General features: G+C 41.8%; 1 protein-coding gene across 6 annotated transcripts; it reads right to left on the reverse strand.

Moving 5' to 3' along the window:
* Window positions 1–2,656: 2,656 nt before the first annotated feature.
* On the reverse strand, window positions 2,657–24,899 carry HAVCR1 (hepatitis A virus cellular receptor 1). 6 transcript variants are annotated; one of them, XM_026510852.4, is made up of 9 exons: window positions 24,289–24,899; window positions 23,880–23,937; window positions 21,038–21,376; window positions 18,040–18,123; window positions 14,958–15,062; window positions 12,071–12,126; window positions 8,672–8,783; window positions 7,743–7,779; window positions 2,657–5,351 (listed from the first exon to the last, which is right to left on the reverse strand). In XM_026510852.4, exons 2-9 carry the CDS (start codon window positions 23,923–23,925, stop codon window positions 5,237–5,239), a joined length of 894 nt encoding a protein of 297 aa, XP_026366637.2. In that variant the 5' UTR covers window positions 23,926–23,937; window positions 24,289–24,899; the 3' UTR covers window positions 2,657–5,236. The 6 variants fall into 6 exon arrangements, with proteins under 6 accessions (XP_026366637.2, XP_026366638.2, XP_044244480.2 ...); XM_026510853.4 differs by lacking the exon at window positions 18,040–18,123 and having other exon boundaries at window positions 24,289–24,522; XM_044388545.3 differs by lacking the exon at window positions 24,289–24,899 and having other exon boundaries at window positions 23,880–24,272.
* Between the last annotated feature and the right edge of the window lie 65 nt (window positions 24,900–24,964).

Genomic DNA, 24,964 nt, shown 5'->3' on the forward strand with positions numbered 1-24,964 from the left:
GTACTCCACTCTACTCCCCGAGGGAGCAAAAAGGGCTGGACGGAAGTATTCATAAAGCGCATTTAATGCTATCTAGGAGGAGGAGGTCCAAAAGGCTGAAGAGTTAACACTTGAGCTGAGCCATGAGGAATGACACAGCCAGTGGAGAGGGAGAAGGCAAGCATATCTGGAAGGGGAGTTGACCTGTGGAGGAGAGAGTGGGTATCCGAGGCATTTCTCTCCACCGGAGCACAGCAGAGAGGGGCTGCACGAGGCAGACAAGGAAGCTGTGAAGGGCTGATGACAAAGTGGAACCTTCACCCACTGGGGAACAGTGGGAGCTGTTCAGCTAACATGGTGCACGATCAGATCTCGGTGTTTTAGGTTATACTGATGGCCCTGGGGGGGAAGGACTGGAGGGAGTGGGGAAAGACACTAATAGCAACCGAAGACTCTAAGTCAGAGCTGGACGGGCCCTCGAGAGACCCAAGGGAACTTTACAGTTAGATTCCTGGGAGTCTTAGCGATGAGACTCTCCCACAGCCCTGCGCACACCGGGCTCACACGCCACATCAAAGTGAGTCGTCGTCTGTCCGGCCTCTGCAGGGGGAGGAGTGCCGTCCTGTTGTACATCCTCAGATAATCTGATGTCATCAGAACCCAAGTCTTGGGAGGATGTGTATCTAAGGGGGCCCGCAATCAACTGACAAGAGACCTTGATCAGAGGAAGAACAAAGAACAAATTGTTACTTCTTTCCTTCCAGAGAGCGCTGTGAACCCTGAAGAAACATATCTGCACAAACGAGGCTATGAAATGCGGTGTCTATGCCTCCCCTACATTTCTTACGGTTTTCCTGTATGTGGGGGACTCTGAGGGATTTTGTTTATCCTCCAAACTGGCATCAAAATACCCATCCACTCTAAATATAAAGTGGCTGCATTCATTTCCCGAGATTCACTTCTGAAATAAGTAGAAACGAAGGACAATTACATGCTCTTATGTCTACATACTCTTTCATGAAATCTGAGTATTTTGGTTGAAATGTAAAATAACTTGTCGTAGCTTGTCTTCCGTAATTTAAACAAACAATAAATAAATACTTAGGCGCATCTGGATGGCTGGAGGCTAAGCCTCCGACTCTTGATTTGGGCTCAGGTCATGATCTCAGGGTCCTGTGATCGAGCCCCACATCAGGCTCCCTGCTTGGTGGGGAGTCTGCTTGAGATTCTCCCTCCCTCTCCCTCTGCCCCTCCCCACCTTCTCTCAAATAAATCAATCTTTTAAAAATACATGCATACATACGTACATACTTAGGTCCCACCTGTCTTATGAATCAGAATCTCTAGGAGTTGGGCCCAGGACTCTGTATTTTAATAACCTCCCAGCAGCTCTAACCTGTTGCCTCCCTGACTTCATGCATTTACAGGACCTTTGCTATCCTCACATTGCCCTTTGGCTATTTCACTCGAGTTGTTTTAGATTAATTAACTTTAAAATTGTAGTCATCCTAAACAATATCCATTACATCACGGTTTTAATGCCTTGTTTTGCAAAAGTACACATCAACACCTAACTATGTTAAAAATCTATTTCGGGCCAGTGGAAGGCACCCCGGCACCACCCTACCACTGCGAGTGGCGAGTTTGGGAGACTGGATCCAGCTGTGCCGGGCACAGGGTGATAGGAGCCAAACTGGCATCCCGTCCCTTTCTTCCAGGACGCCTCTTGCTAGGCCTGGGTGCCCTCACGCAGCCCGGTGGGAAGCCTCTCACTGCCAGAATGCATCCCCCTTCCCCTCTCCTTCCCCTTCTTCTGTTACCCCGACCACACTAACTCCTAAGGTCTGATCTGAGAACAGTGTCCCTGAAGCACATTAAGGCACGTTACAATATAATTTGGTGACGGATAGCAGGTTTAATCCCAAATATGCAAACGTGCTTTGTTTTCCAAGAGTGGGACTCTTCTCCAACAGATGTGTTCTTAGAGCCCTTTCTACCCAGCACTTGCCAGTTACCAGCGCCATTTCTTGCCAGTCTTCGGGGGGGGGGGGTGTCACTGCTGCAGCCATACTGGTTTTCAGTGCTCAGAACACACCTTATTTTCTCTCGGTACGCAAGCTTCCTCCTGACATAGGGCCTTTGCATTTGGTGGACCCCCTGAAGAGGCTACTGCCTACACATCCATTTGGTTTCAACTTAAATGTCACCTCTTACTCAGAGGCAGCTCCTGACCAACCCAGCTGAAGTGACACCACTCCCCACAACACCCACATCCTCCAGGTATCTCTCTCACGGCGACTTTCAACCAGAGGTGATAATACGTCTCAGGAGACATCTGTAGTTGTCACAACTGGAGGGGCCCAACTGTCTCCTCCAGTGGGTAGAGCACAGGGGAGCTGCCAGATATCCTACGAGGCACAGGAGGGCCTCCATAACCAAGGGCTATCTGGCCCCAAATGCCACAGCTGAGAAGCCCAGGTACCACTCTATTCTTTTTCCCCTCCATATTAATTAGTACCAGAATTGATAGTTTGGGGGTTTCTTCCCTACTAAATTGGAGCTCCTGGGGGAACTGGAGTTAAATCTTCCCTACTTGCCCTTGTCCTGGGAGTCCACACCAAGTTAAAGATGCCAGGCTCCAACTAACAGATGAACCTGAGAAAGCAACAAGTCAATCTTCAAAATGAAAACAAAAATCTTTAATGAGCTTACCTACAAATGAAACTAGTCACAAAGAGTCCCTCATATTTTCATGTACTCACAAAATGATCTTAGTGATTAGTGATTAGCCATTAGTGAAAGATTGGTTCTGCTACTTCTTAAAGACGTGCAAAATTTCCCAAGTTTGAATATCTTACTTATGCCAGTGTCCTCATATCCCAAGATAAATTATAGAAAATGGAACTTCAATTGTCTCGAAGGATTGAAAACAAAACTCAATACGTTCTACAACATGGATATAGTCACAGAAAGAATTAAGTATTAACTAATACCTTCCCTACCTCCCTTCTCACCTGTTCATCCACTATGGTACACATTTTTCTACAGTATGAAATTAGCCAAATTACCCAGTATCAGCTTTTCCAAAAAAGATACATTATTCCCGCCCCCCAGAAAGTACTGTATGGCAAAAGACATATGAATGCAACACCACTGAAATTATTTACTAAGCACTAAGGCTAAATCTGCTATTACTGCAAACTCAACCAAAAAAACAAAAAACTAAAACCAAAACCAAAAAGTTCTTTGCATTTCTGTAGTGTTTTCCACTTTCCAAAGACTTGAAGTTACATGTCATTGGAATTACTGCTACACACCGATATAATTATGGAAATAATTATGCCTGATCGATGAGAAAACGTAGGCAACAAGAAAGATTCATCTTAATGTCATCCAGTGTTTCTATTAAGAGTTAAGACTAGAACTCAGGTCCTAGTCCTAATTCTGCGTACCACCTCCTTTCCCGTGTCTTTACATGTTGTTTCACAGAACGCTACTGGCTAGGCCAGTAGTCTCTGTGTTCATGGGTTTCAAGCAAGTTTTGGAAATGCTGGATTAACAAAGTTAACAATACTCCCAGAACTTTCAATGTGCCATCATAAATCTCCAGGAAGGGTATGAAAAATAGAGCTGTCATAAATCCAAAGTCCCAGTCACAAAGCAGGGAACAAATGTGTGTGCGCTGGAAAGGTGAGGACTAGGGGCAGGGGGCAGGGGATGTAGCACCATTTAAGGGGGCCCTGACTATGTAGGTATGCTGTCCAATGTTGCCAGGTCTTTCCAGAGAAGCTCCAAATCCAGGCTTTACTCTGAAATCTCCATGTTTATGCATGTTGTCTTGAATTTAAAAGAAAAACACTACAGTTTAAGCAAAATTTCCTGGGCCCGATCAGGTCTTGGCCCCATTTGGAAAACCCAGCATAGCATATTTAACAATCTTATTTGCCCATATAACCTTTATGCAGAGGTCCTGTCCATTTCCTAGAACGCCACAGAACACAATGTCAAAGATGCTGTCTTCAGAAATAAACAAGCATCCTGCCCTCCTAGTCCACTATGGTGTAACTCTGAACCCTAAGCAGGAGTTATTTCAGGGTCTACTCAGGTTGAAATTAATACCCAGCCTCCTTAACCTTTCATGTAGCAATGCTTCTGGTGACTAAAAATATCCTCACCATTAGCCTTTTCTTAACTCTGGAAAAACCAAAAATTTAATTGCACTGTAAAAAAAGGAATAGCATTGGAATTGCTTTGCTATTAAAAAACAAAACAAGACAACAACAACAAAAAAAAAAACCTTCATCCTTCCAAAACAATTTTAAAAATTGCAGTGGTCTGAGGACAATTTAGAATTTTGATTGAAACTAGTAACACTCTCAAACAACACTATTATATTTGCAAAGTAACTTTTCTAAAGCAGGAAGCCTTTTAGCCTTCTCCCTTTTCTTTTCCTTCTATTTATTTCTTCCCTGCCTCATTCTAAAAATTAGTTCAAAGAGTGTGACAATTGTCTGTACAAGTGCTTGGAACTGGAACAGGTGTAGCAGAAATACCATGCAATAAGTCATATGGTAACTGATTTTCTTTCCCTGGTATCTGCTTGGTCCACTTACTACCCTAGTTTCTTCTAACTGCTAAACCCTGGGTCCAGGGAAAGCCTTAATACCGTGTATTTCCAGAGCCATGCGAAATCAGATTGACCTATAATGGTGAAATCAGACTCACTTCTATTTCCCCATGGGGGAAATAAAAACCTGTGTATCCCCGTGATTTGAAAGCCTTGGGGAACCTACAAAATGTAACATTTGGAGTTACAAGGTAAAAAAACAAGAGATTATCATGAAATGCTTCCAAGTGAAGTCCTTTAAGTCCCAAATCAGATTTGCAGATTTTAACTCCTAGTCTGCTCTTCTTGACAGCTTTGGTAACCAAGGTGGTCGTTCTTCTCCTGTCTCACCAGTGAGAATTCTTGATGGATATAAGGTTCATATGATCCAAAGAGAATATGTAATTCTAAGTGTTCATGTTTGGGAGAAAGATTGAACGAGTTTTAGCATAAAAAATTAGGACCCTATGACCAATGAGGTTGACTGTACACAGAGGAACCAAAGTCTCTACCCAACCTAACTGGCATGTTGGAATATCATTTGAAATGGACAGAAAAATCATTCTAGAGCTTAAAGGAACTCTGACATGGTGATATCTTGTCACTGTCGTCTGCAGTCAAGGGCACAAATCCTTAGAGGGCCACTGGGTCTTAATCCATGACATAAAGATTGTCCTCGATAATGTAGATATTGTCTTCTGCTCGGACACCCACTTCAGCTGCACTTTGCAAAGCTCCAGTCCGAGGGTCGTTCAACGAAACCATGCTACAGAAAGAATAACATGAGTCTTTAAGGAAAAGCAGACCACTTCTAAAGCACGACGAGCACATTTATGTACCTGCAGGCAAGGCTGGGTATTTGCAACTCCCAGAGCCCTACGAAGTGAATAGGAGATCCATATTGAGTTGCAGGAGAGTCTGTTTAATAAGCAGGTAGAAAACCTAAGTATTCTCCTTGAGAAAACTTGTGTAATAGAATAAAAAAATCGAAAATCTAAGAAGACTGGTGTCAGACGTCGAATTGAAGTCCTAAACCAAGATGCGTGTTCTCAAGGGTAGCTAAGAAATGGTTTGGCTGCTGTTTTTCTAACCGTGGATTGTACTCTTCCGCAGAGGGTTATTAAATCTATTTAGCGGTCTACAACTTGCATTTAGGATAAACACAGATACAAACTGTATCAGAACATATTGGCTAGGGGCACCTGGGTGGCACAGCGGTTAAACGTCTGCCTTCAGCTCAGGGCGTGATCCCAGCGTTATGGGATCGAGCCCCACATCAGGCTCCTCCGCTATGAGCCTGCTTCTTCCTCTCCCGCTCCCCCTGCTTGTGTTCCCTCTCTCGCTGGCTGTCTCTATCCTGTCAAATAAATAAATAAAATCTTTAAAAAAAAAAAAAAAGAACATATTGGCTACAGTAAAACAGTGTTGCTTCACATAAGTGTATACTGAATCATGGTGTCAGATATCTTACTGCGCCCACGATCTGAATTTGAAAGCCATGGGTTAGACAACTTGCATAACAACGTACACTCCTACGGTCCGTGTACAGAAAGGTCATGTGTGCAGTTTTGGTACAGCTGCTCTTTTATCATTGGTAGAAAGTGCCTATTTTTATTACTTAAGCCTGCCCACAAATGATAATGGAACATACTGAGGCTTCACTCAGCTCTGATCTTTAAGTGACACTCATACATGTGTGAGAACAGGTTAGATGTCAGTGGCTTAAAATGAGTCAGTGTGATATAACTGCAAAGAAAGAAAGAAAGAAAAAAAAGTCATGAAGAAATACTCAAGGTTTTTTGTACTTGTCTCTTTATATTTTATAAGATTTTCTACAATAAATACTTTCTTTTATGATTGGGTGATAAAAAGTCAGCCTTTAGAAAAAGTTAGCCGTGAAAGAACAGAGATCGGCTAAAAGGATGCTATGTTCCCTGCTTTTCTGCCTGTTAGGAGTAATTTCTTTCTTCCATTCTTGGAAGCACATAGTCAAAAACTCCATCTTAGGTCTTTTAGAGTCCCACACCCATAACTGAGTTTTTTACCTGCAGTGTGGTGTGACTTTGGATGTCACTTAACACTTCCAAACCTGTTCTCCAGTCTGTATGCTGAGAATAAGAGCACCTATGTCAGGCGTGCATTGCCGCAATACTAGAAAGCCAGCGTTCATGGAGCACTTACAGTGCGCTGGGCATTGTTCGAGGTGCACTCAGCGGACTGGCTCATGTAATTAACTCAGATCTAGGAAAGACTGTGTGCAAACATCCAATGAAAGAGAACTAGAGATAATGTGTGGCAATCTAAGAGGGATGGATTTTGAATCAAAGACCTTGCTGTAATGCCCAAGCTGTACCAATGAAGCAAGCTACTTGGATTTGGAAGTAAGCAGTGGCTTCCTACTGTTACAACTATTCTAGCAGATGACCACCGGCCATATGCAAGTAAAGGGGATTTAAGTTTTCATTGGGCAGTAGGATGGATTTACAAAAATTGTAAATTCCAATACCTAAGAGGCCAGATCGCCAATACAAATGAGCAGAGCAGGCTGGGAATGGAACAGCGGGGAACTGTGGAGAGCTGGAGGCACTTGCCCTACCATGGTGCCTTTGCACTTCTTCAGCCTGGAGGTGTCTTCTTCCAGATCTTTGCAGAGCTGCCTTCTGTTCCTTCGGGACTCCCTCAAATAGCCCATTACATTGCTCTGTTTTCCCCCATGGTATTTCTCTAGAAGCATTAAAAGGACTCTGTTCATTTGCTTATGTGTTTTCTGTCTGTTTTGTTCATCTCTTTGAAATATAGTAGACATTCAATAAACACTCAATAAACAAAGCACTGAATGAAATTAAAGAACAAACCAAACAACTCATTCAAATGTTCCATCAAACAAAATTTGTGATCTCTTGCTCTAAGAGGTTAAGACTGAGGTGCTCCTTCTGTAGTAATTAGGGCACAATTCCAGAGAAATACAGAAAACTAAAAGTATCACTAGAAGTTGTGGATAACAATAGAGGTGCTCATCGAGCTAGATTTTCAGGATCTAGGGTAAAAAATGAAGAGTTTAGGAGAAAAAGAGGAGAAAGACAGAGAAAAAAATTTTCCTTATTTTTAGTAGAGTAGAAATATCAAAAGGTATTGACACAAACCCTTTCAAACTTACTTTAGTTGTTCCGGCTTGTTTCTTATGCATAAATATTCTAAATTGGGGAAGAGTTGAAGAGAAAATTAAACACGTCAGCCAAAGAGTTTATGAGATCTTTTTTCAAACAAGTATATTATTTCTACTACTTTCCTATGAACAAAATCTATACAGAGCTAGAGCCTGAAAAAATAAATTTAGAAGAAAGCATGTTTAAAAAGGGGGGGGGCAGACTGGACAATTTCTGAGTTACTCAGGTAACTCCTTTTGAGTCAGTAAGACCCAAAGAAATATCTTGGTATAAAGTATTTCATTTTCATTAATGGTTTAGTGTATTCACCCGCATGCCCAGGCTTACTTTAATGCAATTATTAATAATTAAATTTCATTTTAAAAAATGAATGATTGTGGCTCTTTCATAGGAGACGGACTACACACACACACACACCACACACACACACCATGCACACACCACGTGCACACACACACACATACACAAACACAACTGCTGGAGGGCCACCTTTTGAAGCCCTTCTTCTAGCCCTAGCCAGAAGGAGAAGAAATCAGTTTCCCTCCCAATGTTCCATTTGCCTCTCCTGTTAAATGGGTCTTATAAAACTCAACAACATCATCCCGCATGGGGACAAAAACTGGTTCCTGAGGGGAGTGGAAAAGGAGTGAACAAATCGTATATATTATAATGGTTTGTTGCCTTCCAAATCCCGAGTCTATCCAAAATATTCTCATTTCTTAATATTTAATTCCACCTCTGGAGAATTTATATTGCATCTTTCTCTTCATAGGCCAATAATTAAAAAAAAAAGAATAGTTTAAGAAACAGAAATGTATGTGAATTCTCAATCACAGGGCATGTGGAGCCACTTGAACTCAGACAGTTTGCCTCTAGAGCCCTTGCTCCGTTCCCTGCGGTAAATCCTGAAATGACTTACTTTTGGTAACCATGACAACCAACACGGTGAGCAACACCGCAGCAGTAACGCAGAGGCCGATGTAGAGTCCCTTACTGGTGGTCATCCACGGGTTCTGTGCCAGCGACGCGTGCTAAGGAAACATCGGTGGATCAGAAAAGCATCTTGTTAGAATTATGGATAGAAGACATTCCCTAAGGGGCGCCTGGGTGGCTCAGTCAGTTAAGCGTCTGACTCTTGATTTTGGCTCAGGTCATGATCTCGGGGTTGTGAGACTGAGCCCCACAGCGGGCTCTTTGCTGGGCATGGAGCCTGCTTAAGATTCTCTCTCGCACTCCCTCTCCCTCTGCCCCTTCACTTCCCCCCACCCCCACCCCATGCTCTCTCTCTCCCTCTCTAAAAACAGACATTGCCTAAAATAATGTACTTTGACCCATTTATCTTTATTGGCCTTTGGCTATTTTTGACTTAAGAGGGGTAAGACCAAGTGATCCGAGGCTGTAACCATATGGTGAAATTCGAACACCATTTAAAATTCAAAATGTATTTGGGGATGGTAGAAATGTTTTATATCTTGAGTGGGTGGTATTTACATAGGTGTATGCATTTGTCAAAACTCAGACTGTATGCTTCAAATGGGTGTACTTTATTATATGTAAATTATACATATTTTTAACAATCAATAAGCTATTTCCATAAGTATATCCTGATATTAAAAAAGAAAACATAATTTTTGTTCATTCAAGTTGACCTAGTGATGTTACCTGAATATACTTAGTTACTGAATTTGATCCTTGATTATAGTCCTTTTTTTTTTTAAGTTATAATTCAAGATTCTTTGTCTGCATAAATGGACTCGAAAGTAGGTGTTCACAGATGTGGCCCTCGTTAACAACCAACCTGAAATGCTGTCAGGTGGGTGGAGATGCAGAAATTTGTTTAAACAGCCTAGTGCAGTTTGTAAAGGATCACCACCTTCTGGAATAAGCCTGAAATATGCCAGGCATCATGCTCAGTGATTTTACATAGCTTAGCTCTAATCCTAAAGAGATCCCAGAGGGTAAGTATTTAGCAGAAAAGAAGATCAGAGAGAAGGCTCAAGTCTCTTCTTGTATAAAAGTTTAAGCTCTAGAGTCAGGATCCCATCTCTTCAATTTAGCTGCTGTGTGACCCTGGACAAGTTATTTAGCCTCTCTGAACCTCCGTGCTTGTGTCTATCAACTACAGATTAAACAGCGTTCTTGGGGAAGGCACTTTTAGGTACTCCCTGATAAATACTATGAGTAAGATGGGGGACAAGGGAAAGTACTTAGTGTTTGGGCTTAAAGGGGAAGTGGCCAGTGTCTGGGTAGTGTTGTCACTACCTTACCAATGGGGGGTAACGTGGTTTGATGTAACGTGGGGCTGCAGGAGGCAGGCTTTGCTTTCATTTTTAGAAATATTACATAAAAACTGCACATTCATTTTAGAATGTGCAGCTAAGCATGAAAAAAGGAAAACTAAAACTGACCATAATCCTAACATCCAGAACAAACACTATTACCATTTTTCATTATATACTCTTCTAGAATTTTATCCTCCTAGCGTTTCTCTTAACAGAAACAATTCCTATATTCAATAGATGCCCCCCCCACACACACACACATTTTAATGGTTGCTCTTTCCCCTAAACGATCAGTAGTAACCGTCTTCCCAGGTCAGTAAATGGCATTGCAGTGACTACATGCTTAATGGCAGTATGCGGGCACGCTTAGCTGACTAAGTAATTAATCCCTTACTATTGAACATTCAAGTTGTTTTTAACATTTTCATGATTACAAACAGCAACAATGAACATCTTTTCTCATACATCTTCATGTACTCGTTCCATTCTCTCCTTAAAATAGAGTCCAGAAAGCTGGCCTATTGGGTCAAAATGTATGCTGCATGATTACAAGATACGTGGGAAACCTCGCAACATCCTGAGTCAAGATAAAAAAAGGCCCATGACTTTACTGCTGCCTGTTGCAAACTTGCTTCTAAATCGCTTCTACTTTCGGCTAAACATACCTGTCTATAGGTAACTAAGGTCCAGAACAATCTCACCACTCAGAATGTGGGTTTTTTTTTAAATCCAGCATAGGTCTAGCCGTATAGCAATAAAAGAATCATTCACATAGTGGCAGTTCCCACATTTCGTAAGTATATACAAATTCAACCCATATCCATCAGATCAATCAGTGCCCATGCCACATACGCTGTTCAAAATTTGTATATCACTCCTATGTAGTGTTCTTATTGTCACTGACGTACACAACATAAACCCATTTGACCCCATGTTAAATAATCCCACCGTGCCTGAGCTTGAATTTCTCTTATCATGGCTGTGTTGACATTTCTCACTACTTGAGACCAGAAAGACTATTCTCATACCTCAAGCTCTTTTTGTTTGCTGTTTCTGAGAGTTATTTGCACATACTAAAAGGAAACTTACTTCTCCCAGAGGAACAGTCCTATTGATAAATTTGTCTAACTTATTCGCAAAGATGAGGCTTTGATGAGCGTCATGAGACTAGGGCCCTGTAGTTTCTCAAGCTCGCTGTGGAAAAAGTATAAGAACATCTTTCAAAGTCACAAAGTTTATGGGGCACTTGAGTGGCTCAGTCGTTAAGTGTCTGCCTTTGGCTCAGGTTATGGCCCCAGGGTCCTGAGATCGAGTCCTACCTAGGGCTCCCTGCTCAGTGGGGAGTCTGCTTCTCCCTCTGCCCCTCCCCCTTGCTCATGCTCTCTCTCTCTCTCTCATTCTCTCTCTCGAATAAATAAATAAAACCTTTTTTAAAAAAAATAAGTCACAAATTTATTTAAGATGTTAACACCTTAATACGTCATCATCTGGGGAGGTTTATGTATAGAAAAACTCAACAGTGGCCTCAAAGTTTCTATAAAGAATGGCAGTGGGGTTAGAAAAGAATATGACGGAGGCTCTGTTGAAGCAAACACACGTTTGCTGACACAGTATTTTTGTTCTGGGCGGCTTCTACTCCACTGATTCAAAGTGTGTTATTTTCCTAACGATAACTAAAGTCTTCCTTGGTCTATCATGTTAACTCATTCTCCTTGAATTAGCTCATTCTTTCTTCCTAATTTTCAGCCAGGAGAAAGTCTGTAGTATGTGTTTGTGTGTATATGTGTGTGTACACAGAATACAATATCATTTCTCAGGCAAACTCTAACAACACAGTCTACCTGTATGAACTTTTCAAATTAATTAAATTAATTAATTAAAGTATCCCTACTTGAGTCAAATTTCTTCTTTTTGAATTTTAACTGGAAAGAATCAATCTGTGGGCTAGCCTTACAGAAATATTCTCTAAATGTAACTCGCTTGCAGGGAGACATACAAGTGAATCTGAAAAATAAAGTAGGAAGAAAAATGCTTACAGTTTGATTGCTATGCCAAAGGCCATCTGAAGACTGTGTCACAGTGCCATTCCCATCTGCTCGACAAGAAAGAAAATTAATTATAATTACAAAAAATATTGAATTTTCACTGTAGACACTAAATATATTCACATTGCCTTCTGGTGGTGAATAAAAAGTTGAGGAATGATATGGCCAAATGCTGCAGACATTGCAAAAGTCATACCAAGTTACTAAGCTGTATTAATTTATCCTGTAAGTTTAGGTTTCTTGACCATTTTGTCTTGGTCCCTTCAAAAATGGACAGTTTGTCTTCTTTATGGAAAAAAAATGCATGTATATACAGTTTTACCTACAGTGTTAGGGGAATCGCAGAGGCCCATTCTTGGAACTGGGTTAAGGATGCCACTTAGTGGTAGGTAATCAATACTTTCACGCCAGCTAAGAACCTGTCCATGAGTGCCCAAAGGCCACATGCACATCCAAAGGTCAGTACCGCTCTATTCCGACTGGACATTACATTGGTTTTATTCAGAACATGAGTAAAATGTACTAAGAGATCTAAAACAAGTGTCATATAATTCCTATGTTAGATGCCAATGTGCCCAGACTTTGATCCAGAAGTATTTTATAAAATATCTGTTATATCAGCTGTGAAACTAGTATATCTTATACTGCCAAAAATCCTAATATAAAAGGATATTCTGCCTTAAAGCTTTGATTGTTCAAGTTTTAACAATTTTGAAACATCGGATTTTGTAAATATAGCTAGAACTACAAGGGGCTCCTGGGTGGCTCAGGCATTGGGCGTCTGCTTTCGGCTCAGGTCGTGATCCCAGGGTCCTGGGATCGAGCCCCGCATTGGGCTCCCTGTTCTGCTGGGAGCCTGCTTCTTCCTCTCCCACTCCCCCTGCTTGTGTTCCCTCTCTCGCTGGCTGTCTCTCTCTCTGTCAAATAAATAAATAAAATCTTAAAAAAACAAACTATAAGCTATTAACAGTACCCCTCATAAAGTTGTTGAATTAGATGATGCACATAAAGGACTGAACACCATATTAAATAAATATTATTTAATAAATAATAAATAAATAATAAATAATAAATTTTATTATTTATTTATTATTAAAAATAATAAATAAATAAATATTAAATAAATAAATAAATAAAGCTGTTACTAATTATTACGTTACACTGGAAGGAGCAGTGGGGAGAGAGACACTGTGCAATGCCCCTCCCAACCTCATGTCCTTCTAGCATCATTAACATGGGGGGACGAATCCCACAGCTTGCCCGTGGGCATACAGCTAGTAGCTGGCAGCTGAACTGGGGGCTGCCCGTGTCTAAAGCAGAACTGTAGGGCCTCCCTAATCTAGAAATGGCAGTCAGTGAGACCTGCCTTCAAAGAATTAAGTGAGATAACGTGTGACAGTTTCCTGGCACATACATCTCTCCAATGTGGGTGGTGGGCCGTGTGAGCACCAAAGTCCCTTCCAGACAGAACTAACATTCTTTGCTCCTGTGAGCCTTCGGTTTGCTGGAGGCTGGCTCAGGCATGGTGAGGATTTGGCTCGAGACCCTCAGGTACACTGCCAAGGTGGCGACGATCGCGTAAGTCATAGGGGACACAGCTGCTCCCATGTCTGTTCCACTCTGGGAAGCTATACCTTGACCAGGTTTTAGTCCTATGACTCCCAACTCCGATGTTCTTCCCACTCAAACCCTAGAAGCGTGCGGTACGTCTGCTTCCTACTGCGGCTACCTTGTGTTTCTATTTATTGTCACTTTGTTTTTGTGCCCAGAAACAGTTCACACTAAGGATTCCACTTTCGAAACCAAATGTCACCATTATCTAATCCCAGCTGAATAGGCCCCCCTGTGAATCTCACTGCAGGTCCATTTTAAATTTACCAGGTTCCAGGAATGACTGGCAGAAGGTAAGCCATGCAGGGGCCCCTACGGATTGGCAACTCCTGAGCACAGTGAGTCATAGACACTAAGGAGGAGTCTTGCAAGGCTGGACCTGTTTGGATTCATCACAGACACAAGCACACATAAACCAGCTCCACGTTACAAAGGGGTTCAGCCTGTGGCACTCCCCAAAATAACCACTACGGATAACAGAATTATCTGGCGCAAATGAGAGGATTCAGCAGCACCTTTCTCTACCACAGGAAAGACAGGTGAATCTGGTTTCAGAAAAGCAAAGATTATACAAGACCTGCCCAGAACGGGGACAGTGGGGAAAAACTGGAGAAGGTAGTAGACAGGCTCAGGGGACATGCCTCTTAGTGCTGGTGCTGATGTCCTCAGCCCATCTCAATGTGTCCATGTGCAAGCCTCACAGGGCAGCAGGGGAGCTTCCTAGAAGGACTTAGGGTCTGGGTCTTCCATGAAGCATGAGTATGGTTGACCCGTTTGGTCTGGATAACGGAGGGCTGCATTTAATGGTTTTATGGCTCTGGCCCAAGAGAGCAAGCCCACTAGTAAGTCTGGAGTCAAAAGCAGTTTGTTTGATTAAGAAAAATAGTGTTATGCATGTGGGTGTTCCCAAATTACACAAGCTCCCTGGGCCAGTCAGGCAGATGGATTCTAGACTTTCGAAGTTAAAGAGTCAGAGTTGCTATTGTATCTATTACTTAGCACCTTGTAACTTTTGTCTTAGGTTTTTCACGTTATTTAATCCTCAAAAGCATTCTACGGAGATCCTTGTTATTCCATCCATTTCACAAATGATAAACCCAGATTCTAAATGAGTAAGACATTTGTTCAAGTCACATGGCTGATTGGAGTGGCCAGTATCAGCATTCATGTCAGATTTGCCCTAGTCAGAATGTGGTCTTTTAACAATGCGTCAACGATTATCAAAATGTGAGTACTCCCAGATGTCCAGGCAAGAAAATGAAGTTACCTGTCGGGCAAGAGTACAAGGGTGAATCGGGGGGCTGCCTCGTGCTTGTTTCCTGCGGCACAGTAGGCTGGGTTCCTGCAGTCTGCATTGCAGAAGTTGTAGCTACTGGAATGAAAAGAATAACTGTGCTCTCTTTGTAGAGGAAAATGCCCACCCCCAGCAAAAATAAAAAACAAAACTAAAACCAGGAATCACCGTCAACTTCCCGGAGTGCCCACACCCAGCCATCCCCTGAAGGCATGCCTCGCCCCCACCCACTTCCATTCCTTCCAACTTCCTCTTAGAAAAGTCTTCAAAGAGGGCCCTGAGGCACCACTCCGCCATCTGGGCATGCCATTATCATGAAGAAATCTGATCTAGAAAACAATCTGGAGAGTTTATCAGGATCTAGGTTCTACTCCTAGGATCCGTCCAAAGCCTACAACAGCACACCTTACCTAGGACATCCAATTAAACTTTTAACCGTATAAGTGACGTTTCACTTCCAAGGAATAGGGCCTGGGAAATTGTGCTAATTTGCCCATCCCCCTTCACAACAGCCCAATCTAGATTTCCTGGCTTTATTCAAGTTCCCCATTATCCATCCAAACATTACAGCACAGAACACAGACTCACCATATTTAATGCCTTGAGGGCTCTTCAAGGTGACAACATTGTCCAAAGTCTGAACCTTGGTGATAATTAACAACTCTCAAAGCCACGTTCTTGGTGGACCATGACCTGGCTCCTTCTGCACTGGCATTCTGTTCACTCCTTTTCTAAGACTGATTTCCTGTGTTATCTGACTCATCTTCGGTTTTGCACCTAAAAGCCTCACTAAGACTTTTCCAGTACAAGGCTAGATTTCCCTTTCCTTTCTAAAATCACTCCTTTATTTTTTGTCAAGTATCTCACCTTACGTGCAGCGCTGGTCACTTGCCTCTTTGTGTATTTTATTAACATTTTAAATATTTCACTTTTATGTATTTTCCTCTTAGAGCACCACAAATTTTAGAGCAAGTTAGTGGTGCTGGCTGGACAAGAATTCCCAAACCTGGGCTTTTCTTACCTTTCATTGGTCTTTCTGTTCTCCCTTCCCCACAGTGGCCTTCACATTTCAACATCGCCCTTTCTTGTGTTCTGGACTATTTTCCTGCTTCTCTCTAATGCTCAAATCTATATCAGGATGTAGCTCTGTTTAAGAACTAAGAACAGGACAATGCAATGAAGTCAGGTGATCAGAAACTTTGTTCAACTTGGATCTGTGCAAAAGACCTCTTGAGCTTAATTTTTTTTTTCCAAGTTTGGGTCTTAGCAGGCATCTTTCTTTTCTCCCTGTTTCTAAAACCTTACATCCAAACATTCCACAATATTTTAGGCAACTAGCGTACACAAGAGGCATGGAGCACAGGAAGAGCGTGGGTGTAAAGATAAAATGTCCCCACATTGGATCTGCTCCAGCGGGCACCTCCTTCCTGTTCAACTCAACTCAAACTCATGAGAAAACCATCAAGACAAGGATAAGGCTCAATGAATACTATCCCTGAGGAGGTCACATGGACATATAAGCCGACACTTGTCTTCTGAATCTTTGCTTTAAATATGCATGCTCACCAAACCCAGCCCACTAATCCACCCCCATTTGCAGGCACAAACTAAGTATTACAAAGCTAAATCAATATTGAGAAAGTCAACAGATTCTCTAGTGTCTCCAGCTGCCTCGAACGAACAGACCTGTTTTTCTTACAAACTCTTAGAGCTCTAAAATCCCAGTTTTAACCTAAAGCCCTGTCTTCCAAACTCAGCTCAAGGCCCAATCCTTCAGATTCCTCCTGATTAAATATACATATGGTTCAATAGGAGTCAGGGAAAGTCAATGTTTCATCAGATTTTTCTGGCTAAGAGGTTGTGACGTCTCTGTTACTCCTCAGAATCCAGCACTACCCCAATGGGTCAAAGAGTTTTGGAGGCTTTAAGAATCTCCACTAAAAGTTATCTTTTTAATCCTAGAGATAGAAGGTTTGAACCTTAACTTGTCCTCAGAATGGCAAGCTATTTCTCTACCTTTAAGTCAAATTATTCTCCATTTGTATTAAATCTAAGCTCTTATTTATCAGAAGTTTGAAGTATGAACCATGTGGACTGAATGGAAAAAAAAAGACATGTAAGTTCTAAATCCCTGAAGCCTCCAAATCTGATGTTTACTTTTTCATCAGTATAAATAGCATCTTTTGCTATTTCCATGCTCCATAAATAAATTAAAGGATGCTGGAAGCAAAACTGTGTAAGTAGATTGACTGCCCAGAGAAGACAGGGTAATCATATAAGGATTGTTCAGTGAGGATGTCAGATCAAGACAAATTCATCCAAAAGTAAGCTCAGTGCTCATGGTAGAAGGTACAATCCAGTCGTTAAAAGCACATGCCCCAAAATTCAAATTAATGGAGAATGAATCCTGATTCGAGTAGTTTCTATCCATGTAACTTTCCACAATGAACTCAGACCCTGTGCCTTAGTTCTCACAACTATAAAATGAGATTGAATCACACCGATAGTGCACAGGGGTTGTCATAAGAATTAAGCAATATAATATCTGTAAAGCACTTAGCATGGCTCCTGTCACATAGCAAACAGAGTAAATGTTAACTTCACTGAAATCTCATCTCAAGTGGGGGTCTTCCTTCAGAACGGACTAGCTGATCTCTGCTCAGAGCTCCTTGCAAGGACAGAATTTCATTAACCTGACCCTTACTCTCTGGCATTCCCTACTTTTTCCTCAAACACCTGTGCTCAACTGGGCCAAATCCACGGCACCTTCATCAGATGTCGAAGATCAGTGGTCTGGTTTTTCGGGGATATTGCCAGCAATGAATGCCTTGGAGAATCTGACCAAAAGCTATGTGTCCCCTTCCTCTAAAAATGATTATATGTAAAAAGGTACATATAATTTAGGCCAGGTGTTCATGGACCCTGTGAAGCCCATGTTTGGAACCCAGGTAAGGACCCTTAGCTTACATTGTACTTCTGCCTTAACACAATGCCTTTGGATGGTCCACGTCCTCTCATTAGAAGACCCCTGGGCTCAAGAAACACATTTGTTTACCTGGCTTGACGTTCTGCGTGGGTGCTGGCGTTGAAGAAGTAGAGGTAAAGACCCTAGGTGACGTTGGAACATGGGTGACCTCAGCTGGAGTTGGAAACCAACATGAAAGCAAGGATTAATCAAGCAGCGAGAAACAAGAGCCTTGTGCTAGGCCTGTGTACTAATGCGACCAATGAGAGACTGTCCCCAGGCAGAATTAGGCACTAACCTTCCCTGAACTCGGAGTTCTTGGCCTTGGTCAACTAGAATCTGTGACAGAGGAGGGCTTGGAAGACAAACTTGCAAAAAGGAAGCAGCTGCATTAAAAGGTATATATTTGGGGAGATTCAGAGGTGAAAAATGTCACCTGGGATTTGCACTGAAGCACTTTGAGAAGACCAGTCATGCATATCAGATTTCTGTATCTTCATAAACATCTGTGAGGTAAGGAAAATGTCTAGAGCCTGGGGCTACCTTTATGCTCTCCAGGGTGAATGACTAAGACTTCACCAGTAGTTCCCAGACCTAGAAGTCTTACCAAATGAATAGCATTCAGTCCAGTCAGGCCTGCGGGTAGCATACCGACAGAGGGACCCGCGTCCTAAATGAGGACTAACTCACGCCCATTAGCATACGCTAGATAAATCACACAGATGATTTATACTTTTGGTTAGAAGGTAAACTAGACCTTTTAACACGGTTCCTTCCCACCTAAGAGGTAACAACAGCTGATAACGCTGACTTTCCAGATTCGCCGCGGTATATATAGGATTCCAAATCACTTAGTCAGGGTGTCAGCCAGACGGAGCTAAAACCAGAAGTTAGCCCGAACACAGGGCCTGGCACAAAAACAAACCAGTGAAAGACTGAATCAAGAATGTATACTTTTGAACTCACTAGGCACCTTTTTCTCGGCCAGAAGTTTCCTTAAATTTCGACTTGACTAACTACAAAAGAAAATCTGTGTCACTTAAATAGGGTACAGTTGGTTTGAAAATTTTTCTTTCCAAAAGATCTGATTTAAGTTAGAATCTGAAGAGGAAAAATCTTTTTTCAACAAATATTTGTGAGTGTCTATTATATGCAGCATTAGTCCAAATGAGCAGAGATGAGCAACGTTTCTGGAAAGGGCCAGACAGGAAATACTTTAGGCTTAGGAAACTTGCTCCACTCCACCTCTGGGGAAGCCACCATAGACAATCTATGTATCAAACGGGTATGGCTGCTCAAATAAAAATTTATATAGCAGCAGGCCTGTTTTGTAATCTGATCTAGCCCTGGGGCTACAGTTTGCTGACCTGATCTAAGGTGTAGTTGGCGACTTTCGAAAAGAGTACAATCCAATCCCCTCCTTCCAGTTTAAAATCTGATGGGGGGGAGCACACATGCAAAAAATCTGATCAAAGGACAGTAAGGGAAACAAAGAGGAGGTAACCTAATCAAATTGTCTAATGAACTTGGTTTCTTCAGTGGCAAATATTTTCCCTAGGCGTAAGCGAGGAAACTATAACTGTAGATGTTGGTGGAAAAAAGCCCAAAGAGAAGTTTTAAAGAGTAAGCTTAGGTGGTGAAAACTGCAAGCAAACTTAAGCCAAGAATTGGTTATTGGAGGCAGAGTCTCCTTGGCTCAGTTACAGACCCTCTTCCCATGTGACAGAGCACTGCCCTTGTAAGTGCCCACATGTTAAAGAATTTTGAAGCACTTTACAAGTGTCCTACTAATTTCTTGGCTATGTCAGTCCCTAACATTCAGCCAAACCAATAATAAACTTCACAAATCCAAAAAAATTGTAATCATAATCTCTTCTCCACATGCTGCTTCCTCGCATCTGTCTAGAGCACAGGATTATCACCGGCCTCTTTTGGCTTCCCTAAATTGCTTCCCACAGATGGTTTTCCCCACGGTCAGCTATTTTCTCCATCAAAACTGACCTTATGTCACTAGTTTTCACAAAAGAAACAAACCAAGTCCAAAAGTTGGGAGATTGCAAAACCAAGTTCCTCTTAATTTAAAAAGGAAAAAAAAAAGGAAAGAAAGAGAGAAAGAGAAAGAAGAAAGAAAGAAAGAAAGAAAGAAAGAGAAAGAAAGAAAGAAGAAGAAGAGAAAGAAAGAAAGAAAGAAAGAAGAAAGAAAGAAAGAAAGAAAGAAAGAAAAAGAAAGGAAGAAAGACAGACACATAGTTTATTAAGGCCACAGGTTTTGGATTCTATTGTCGATATCAGAGCTTAGCGGAAAGAAATTCATTAGGAGGGAACACCAGAAACCAGGAAATCCTGAAGAATCCACTCCATTCATCCAATGGTAAAGAAAATGAGGATGTTCACACCAAGACAGAGTTTTGGATTTCATCAAATTCTTAAAAGCAAGTGGTGAATAGTTATTGGGATGTAAATGTTTTCGTATTGCAATCAGGTCACTTTAATTTTTAAACAAGCAATTTTGTGATATGATATGAGATATGCTTCAAACAATCCCAGGCAGGGCAGAGGAAGGATAACTACATATCCCTTTACGACGTATATACAGCTAGACTGAGTTGACAATTGTTCTAGCTGGGGGTTATACCTACTTGGCAAGACCTGCTTTATATGTTTGAAATTCTCAAAATAGTTTTAAAATGTTAAGGACATTTAAAAATTCTTCTAAAACATCATCTCAGAGAAAAAAAAAAGGGCAGTTCTTTAACTTGACCAAATTTAGCTTGATAAAAATGTTCACTCTGTTTCACAATGAAACACTGGATGCTTTTCCACGAACCGACTAGCGTTTTTGAAGCCCTGCTTTAGGAGATAGTTTGCTGGCTGGGAAGGTCCTTTTGCCTCCGGTCTTGCTCACAATGGGTCTGAACACTTCATTTTATACAAATAGAAGTTATTCTATTTCCCAGCAGTTAACTGAAAAACAAGATTGGAGGAACCTCCCCTTTTCCTATTAAAAAAAGAGAACGTTACTACCAAACTGGAAACATCTCAGCTCACCCACGTGAAGTGATCAGAGGCAGACGGAAGACAAGCTCACCTGGCTTTATCTCCAGTGATAGGGTGAGTTTCATATCATTGAACCACCCCTTGTGCTCAACACGGCAACAGTACAGACCCCTGTCAGTCTGGGCCACATTCTCGATGGTCAAAGACACGTTCCCTCTTGAAAGGTTTCCCTTTAGCTTATAACGCGGGTGCTTCTGAACGGTGACATGCGATCCGTTAGTCCAGACCACTTCATCTGAGCAATGGGAGAGGGGACATGCCCCTCGGCCCCAGCACATGGTTGTGACCCCATTAGCTGTCGAATAGGTGCAGGGTAGTGTGATGGAATGACCCACCACTCCAATCACTTGAGTGTAAGAAACTGCAGCATCTGTAAGGAAAGACAAAACAGAGCATGAGGACTCAATCTTTTAATTTTACATTTATTTTTACTTTTTTCTTTTTTTGTTTAAAGATTTTATTTATTTATTCGACAGAGATAGAGACAGCCAGCAAGAGAGGGAACACAAGCAGGGGGAGTGGGAGAGGAAGAAGCAGACTCCCAGCGGAGGAGCCTGATGTGGGGCTCGATCCCAGAACGCCGGGATCACGCCCTGAGCCGAAGGCAGACGCTTAACCGCTGTGCCACCCAGGCGCCCCTTCACTTTTTTCTTTTTATATAGTTTATTTCACTTGTAATCATAGGACTTTGTGTCTTCAATTTAAAAAATGTACTATAAGCGTTTTTACATTAACATTATTTAAAAGCATTATTTATTTGATATCGGTAGATAAAAATATAAACTTTTTTTTCCTGTATTTAGGATTGTTTTCTAATGGCACAGATGTCTAAGAGAAAAATTACCAAGACAAAGGGCAGTGATATTTTCGGTCTCTTGATGAACATGGCCAAACTTCTTTCTACAACGTTTGAACCAAATGACACCCCCATAATACATGAGTGTGTATCTCACTCAATGTCGGACAGGTAGACGCGCTTATTAAAGAGGTAATGCATACATGTGGCTTTCCCCCTCCCCCAGATTCGATTGCTGTCTCAATAGAAATATGGTTGAAAAATTCTATTGCATTTAAAGTTTTAATTTTTATGGCAACTTTGTAAACTGCTATTGCAAGGGAAGTCACCTCACAACACCTCTCATAAGAAAAGCAGAGCTAGTGTTTTGTTTACAATATTACTGGCTTTCATTTGCAACAACATGGATGGAGCTAGAGAGTATATATAATGCTAAGCAAAATAAGTCAGTCAGAGGAAGACACATATCGTATGATTTTACTCATATATGGAATGTACGAAACAAAATAAATGAACAAAGGAAAAAAAGAGAGAGCAAGAGAGATCAACCAAGAAACAGACTCTTAACTACAGAGAACAAGCTGATGGTTACCAGAGGGGAGGTGAGAGAGGGATGGATGAAACAGGCGATGGGGATTAAGAGCACACTTATCGCGATGAATGCTGCGTAATATATGGAGTTGAATCACTATATTGTACACCTGAAACTAATAGTATGTTAACTATACCGGAATTAAAATAAAAAACTTAATTTTAAAAAGTATTATTGGTTTAAAGGCAGAAGTCTAGTAAACTCTTCAGAAATCAACTTTTAGACAATGCATTTCTAGGGGCACCTGGGTGGTTCAGTAGGTGAAGTGTTCGACTCTTGGTTTTGGCTCTGGTCATCGTCTCAGGGTCATGAGATCAGGCCCTGCGTTAGGCTCTGCACTCGGTGCAGAGTTGGCTTGTAATTCTCTCTCTCCCTCATCCCCCCCCACCATCACACTCTCTATCCCTCTCTAAAATAAATAAATAAAATCTTTTTCAAAAAAAAGAAAAGAAAATGGGTTTCTAATACTTCTAGGAGGAGTTGAGGTTTACCATGGGCTTTAGAATCAGTCTAAAAAAATCCAGTATGGACCCCTTCTCGTAAGTTGGTAAGAGCCCCACAACTGAGCGAGGCCCACTTCCCCTGTGAAAACAGAGAATTGGAAAATAATCATGTACTAAATTATGCCACTTAAAAAACAAAAACAAGAAGTCTCTCCTGGAACAGTGGCATAAAAACCCTATCGTGCCAAATGCAGTCAAGGTAGCCCTTAAAAGAAATCGGAAATTCACCAACCACTCATCTTTAGAATTGGACTATGACTTTGGGAAATGCTTTGGGAATAAAAATGCTCATTGTTACATAAAATAAGAAAATGACTTTTTCACTGAATTCTTATATCATTTTGCCTAATATCATTTTTGGATTATAAATATAATATATGCTAATCATAAAAATCAAGTTATACAAGTTATAATAAGAAATGAACTTTCCCCATAATCTGACTTCTGGAAATTACTGTTTTTAAAATTTCAGATTATGTCTATTCCTAACTTTCCCCTCTATCTCATGGAATGCTTGAAATAAAATATTTTTAAAAGAAATAGTTGCACATCATTTAAAAAAAAAACCAAAGGACACAAGATAGTTCGATGAAGGACGAGTCTCTTTTCCATCTTAGCCCAGTCTTTTCTCCCCATCGCCTCCCACCCATGCTAACACTGTTAATGTATTTAACATACACTTGAGTAGTCAGTCCATGCTTACACGACTATCTACCCGCTCCTTTTTGTTTGTTTGTTCAAACACAAATGGCAAGATATGACACAATCTTCGGCGTTGTGCCCGGTTCACTTACCCATGCATTTTGCAATTCGCAGCATTTAAGCAATTTCTTTTGAGTAAGATTTAGCCTGGTTCTTTGCCCACTAGTTGACCCACTAGCTTCCACCAAAGCCCAAGCATATCCATCTTCCTACACCATACTCACACATCTCCTACACTCCCATCCTCAGGGCTTCCAGACCAGGCCACCTAGTCGCTTACCTGTCAGAAGTAGTATGAGGCTGGAGATGGCTACCCAAGGTTGCATGATGGTAACGGCCTGAAAGAAAGAGAAAGCAGACTGGTAGGTGTGCCCCTCACCAGATGATCTTGAAACAAGTCTTAACTCCCAGTTTGCAACTTCTCCTTTCACCCTGACTGGCTGAATCACATGAGCCTGCCCCGTTAGCAATGAGAGACCAAGCACAACAGCTTCGGGTCTCGGTTGGCTCAGGGGTGGCTGACGGTCCTGCACCTTCCAGCAGACAGCAGCCCCTTGGGTTCGGCTCCTTCCCCACAGAGTCCACACTGACTCCTGATGCCGACACAGGGGATGAAGGAGCAAACGGGAAGGAAACCAGAGGCAGGTTCGAAGAGGGGAACATCACAGCAAAGCCTAGTCTTCACTTACCCTTGGCCTCTGAGATGAGCATCAGCTGGCCCGTTGGTGAGTGCAGGGTACTCTGGGCTCTATGGCTCCAAAGATCAGTTCCCAGTCTTCGTCATACTGTCAGGTTTGCCAGTAGCAAGAATTAAGCAAGAACGTGAATCACTGTGCCCAACCATTCGTGTTACAGGAAGCCATGACTCAGACCACATCTTACTGAGTGATGACAGGAGAATGCTTCAGGAAGCAGATTCGGGCCATAATCGGGTTCAGATCCCAGCTCTGCCACCTGTGAAGCTGGGGATCCCTGGGGTTACTGAGCGCCTCCAAGACTTGATTTCCTCATTTGTAAAAATAGCATGAAACATACTTGCTCTGTCTCCCTCAAAGGATTGTTATAATGAGCAAAACGGATGTAGGAGAACTTTGAAAATGAAACCTAAATACGCATTAATGCTAAGCAAGGTTTTTGGAGACCTGCATAGCGGGCTCTGTGCACTTAATCCTTGCAGATCCCCTCGGGCAGGTGTTGCTACTAACCACATTCAAGGAGGAGGAAACTGAGGCTTGGGGAGGTTAAGTGAGCTGAGGATCCAGCCCAGGTCTTCTGACTTTTGCTCTTAATTATTAAGCCATACCAGTATGTGTAAGCCTGCCAAGTACTTCGTTAACTGCCCTTCTGCTCTGAAGATTCAGTAAC

This window comes from Ursus arctos, unplaced genomic scaffold (genome assembly GCF_023065955.2).
Source record: "Ursus arctos isolate Adak ecotype North America unplaced genomic scaffold, UrsArc2.0 scaffold_15, whole genome shotgun sequence".
NCBI classification, from domain to species: Eukaryota; Metazoa; Chordata; class Mammalia; order Carnivora; family Ursidae; genus Ursus; species Ursus arctos.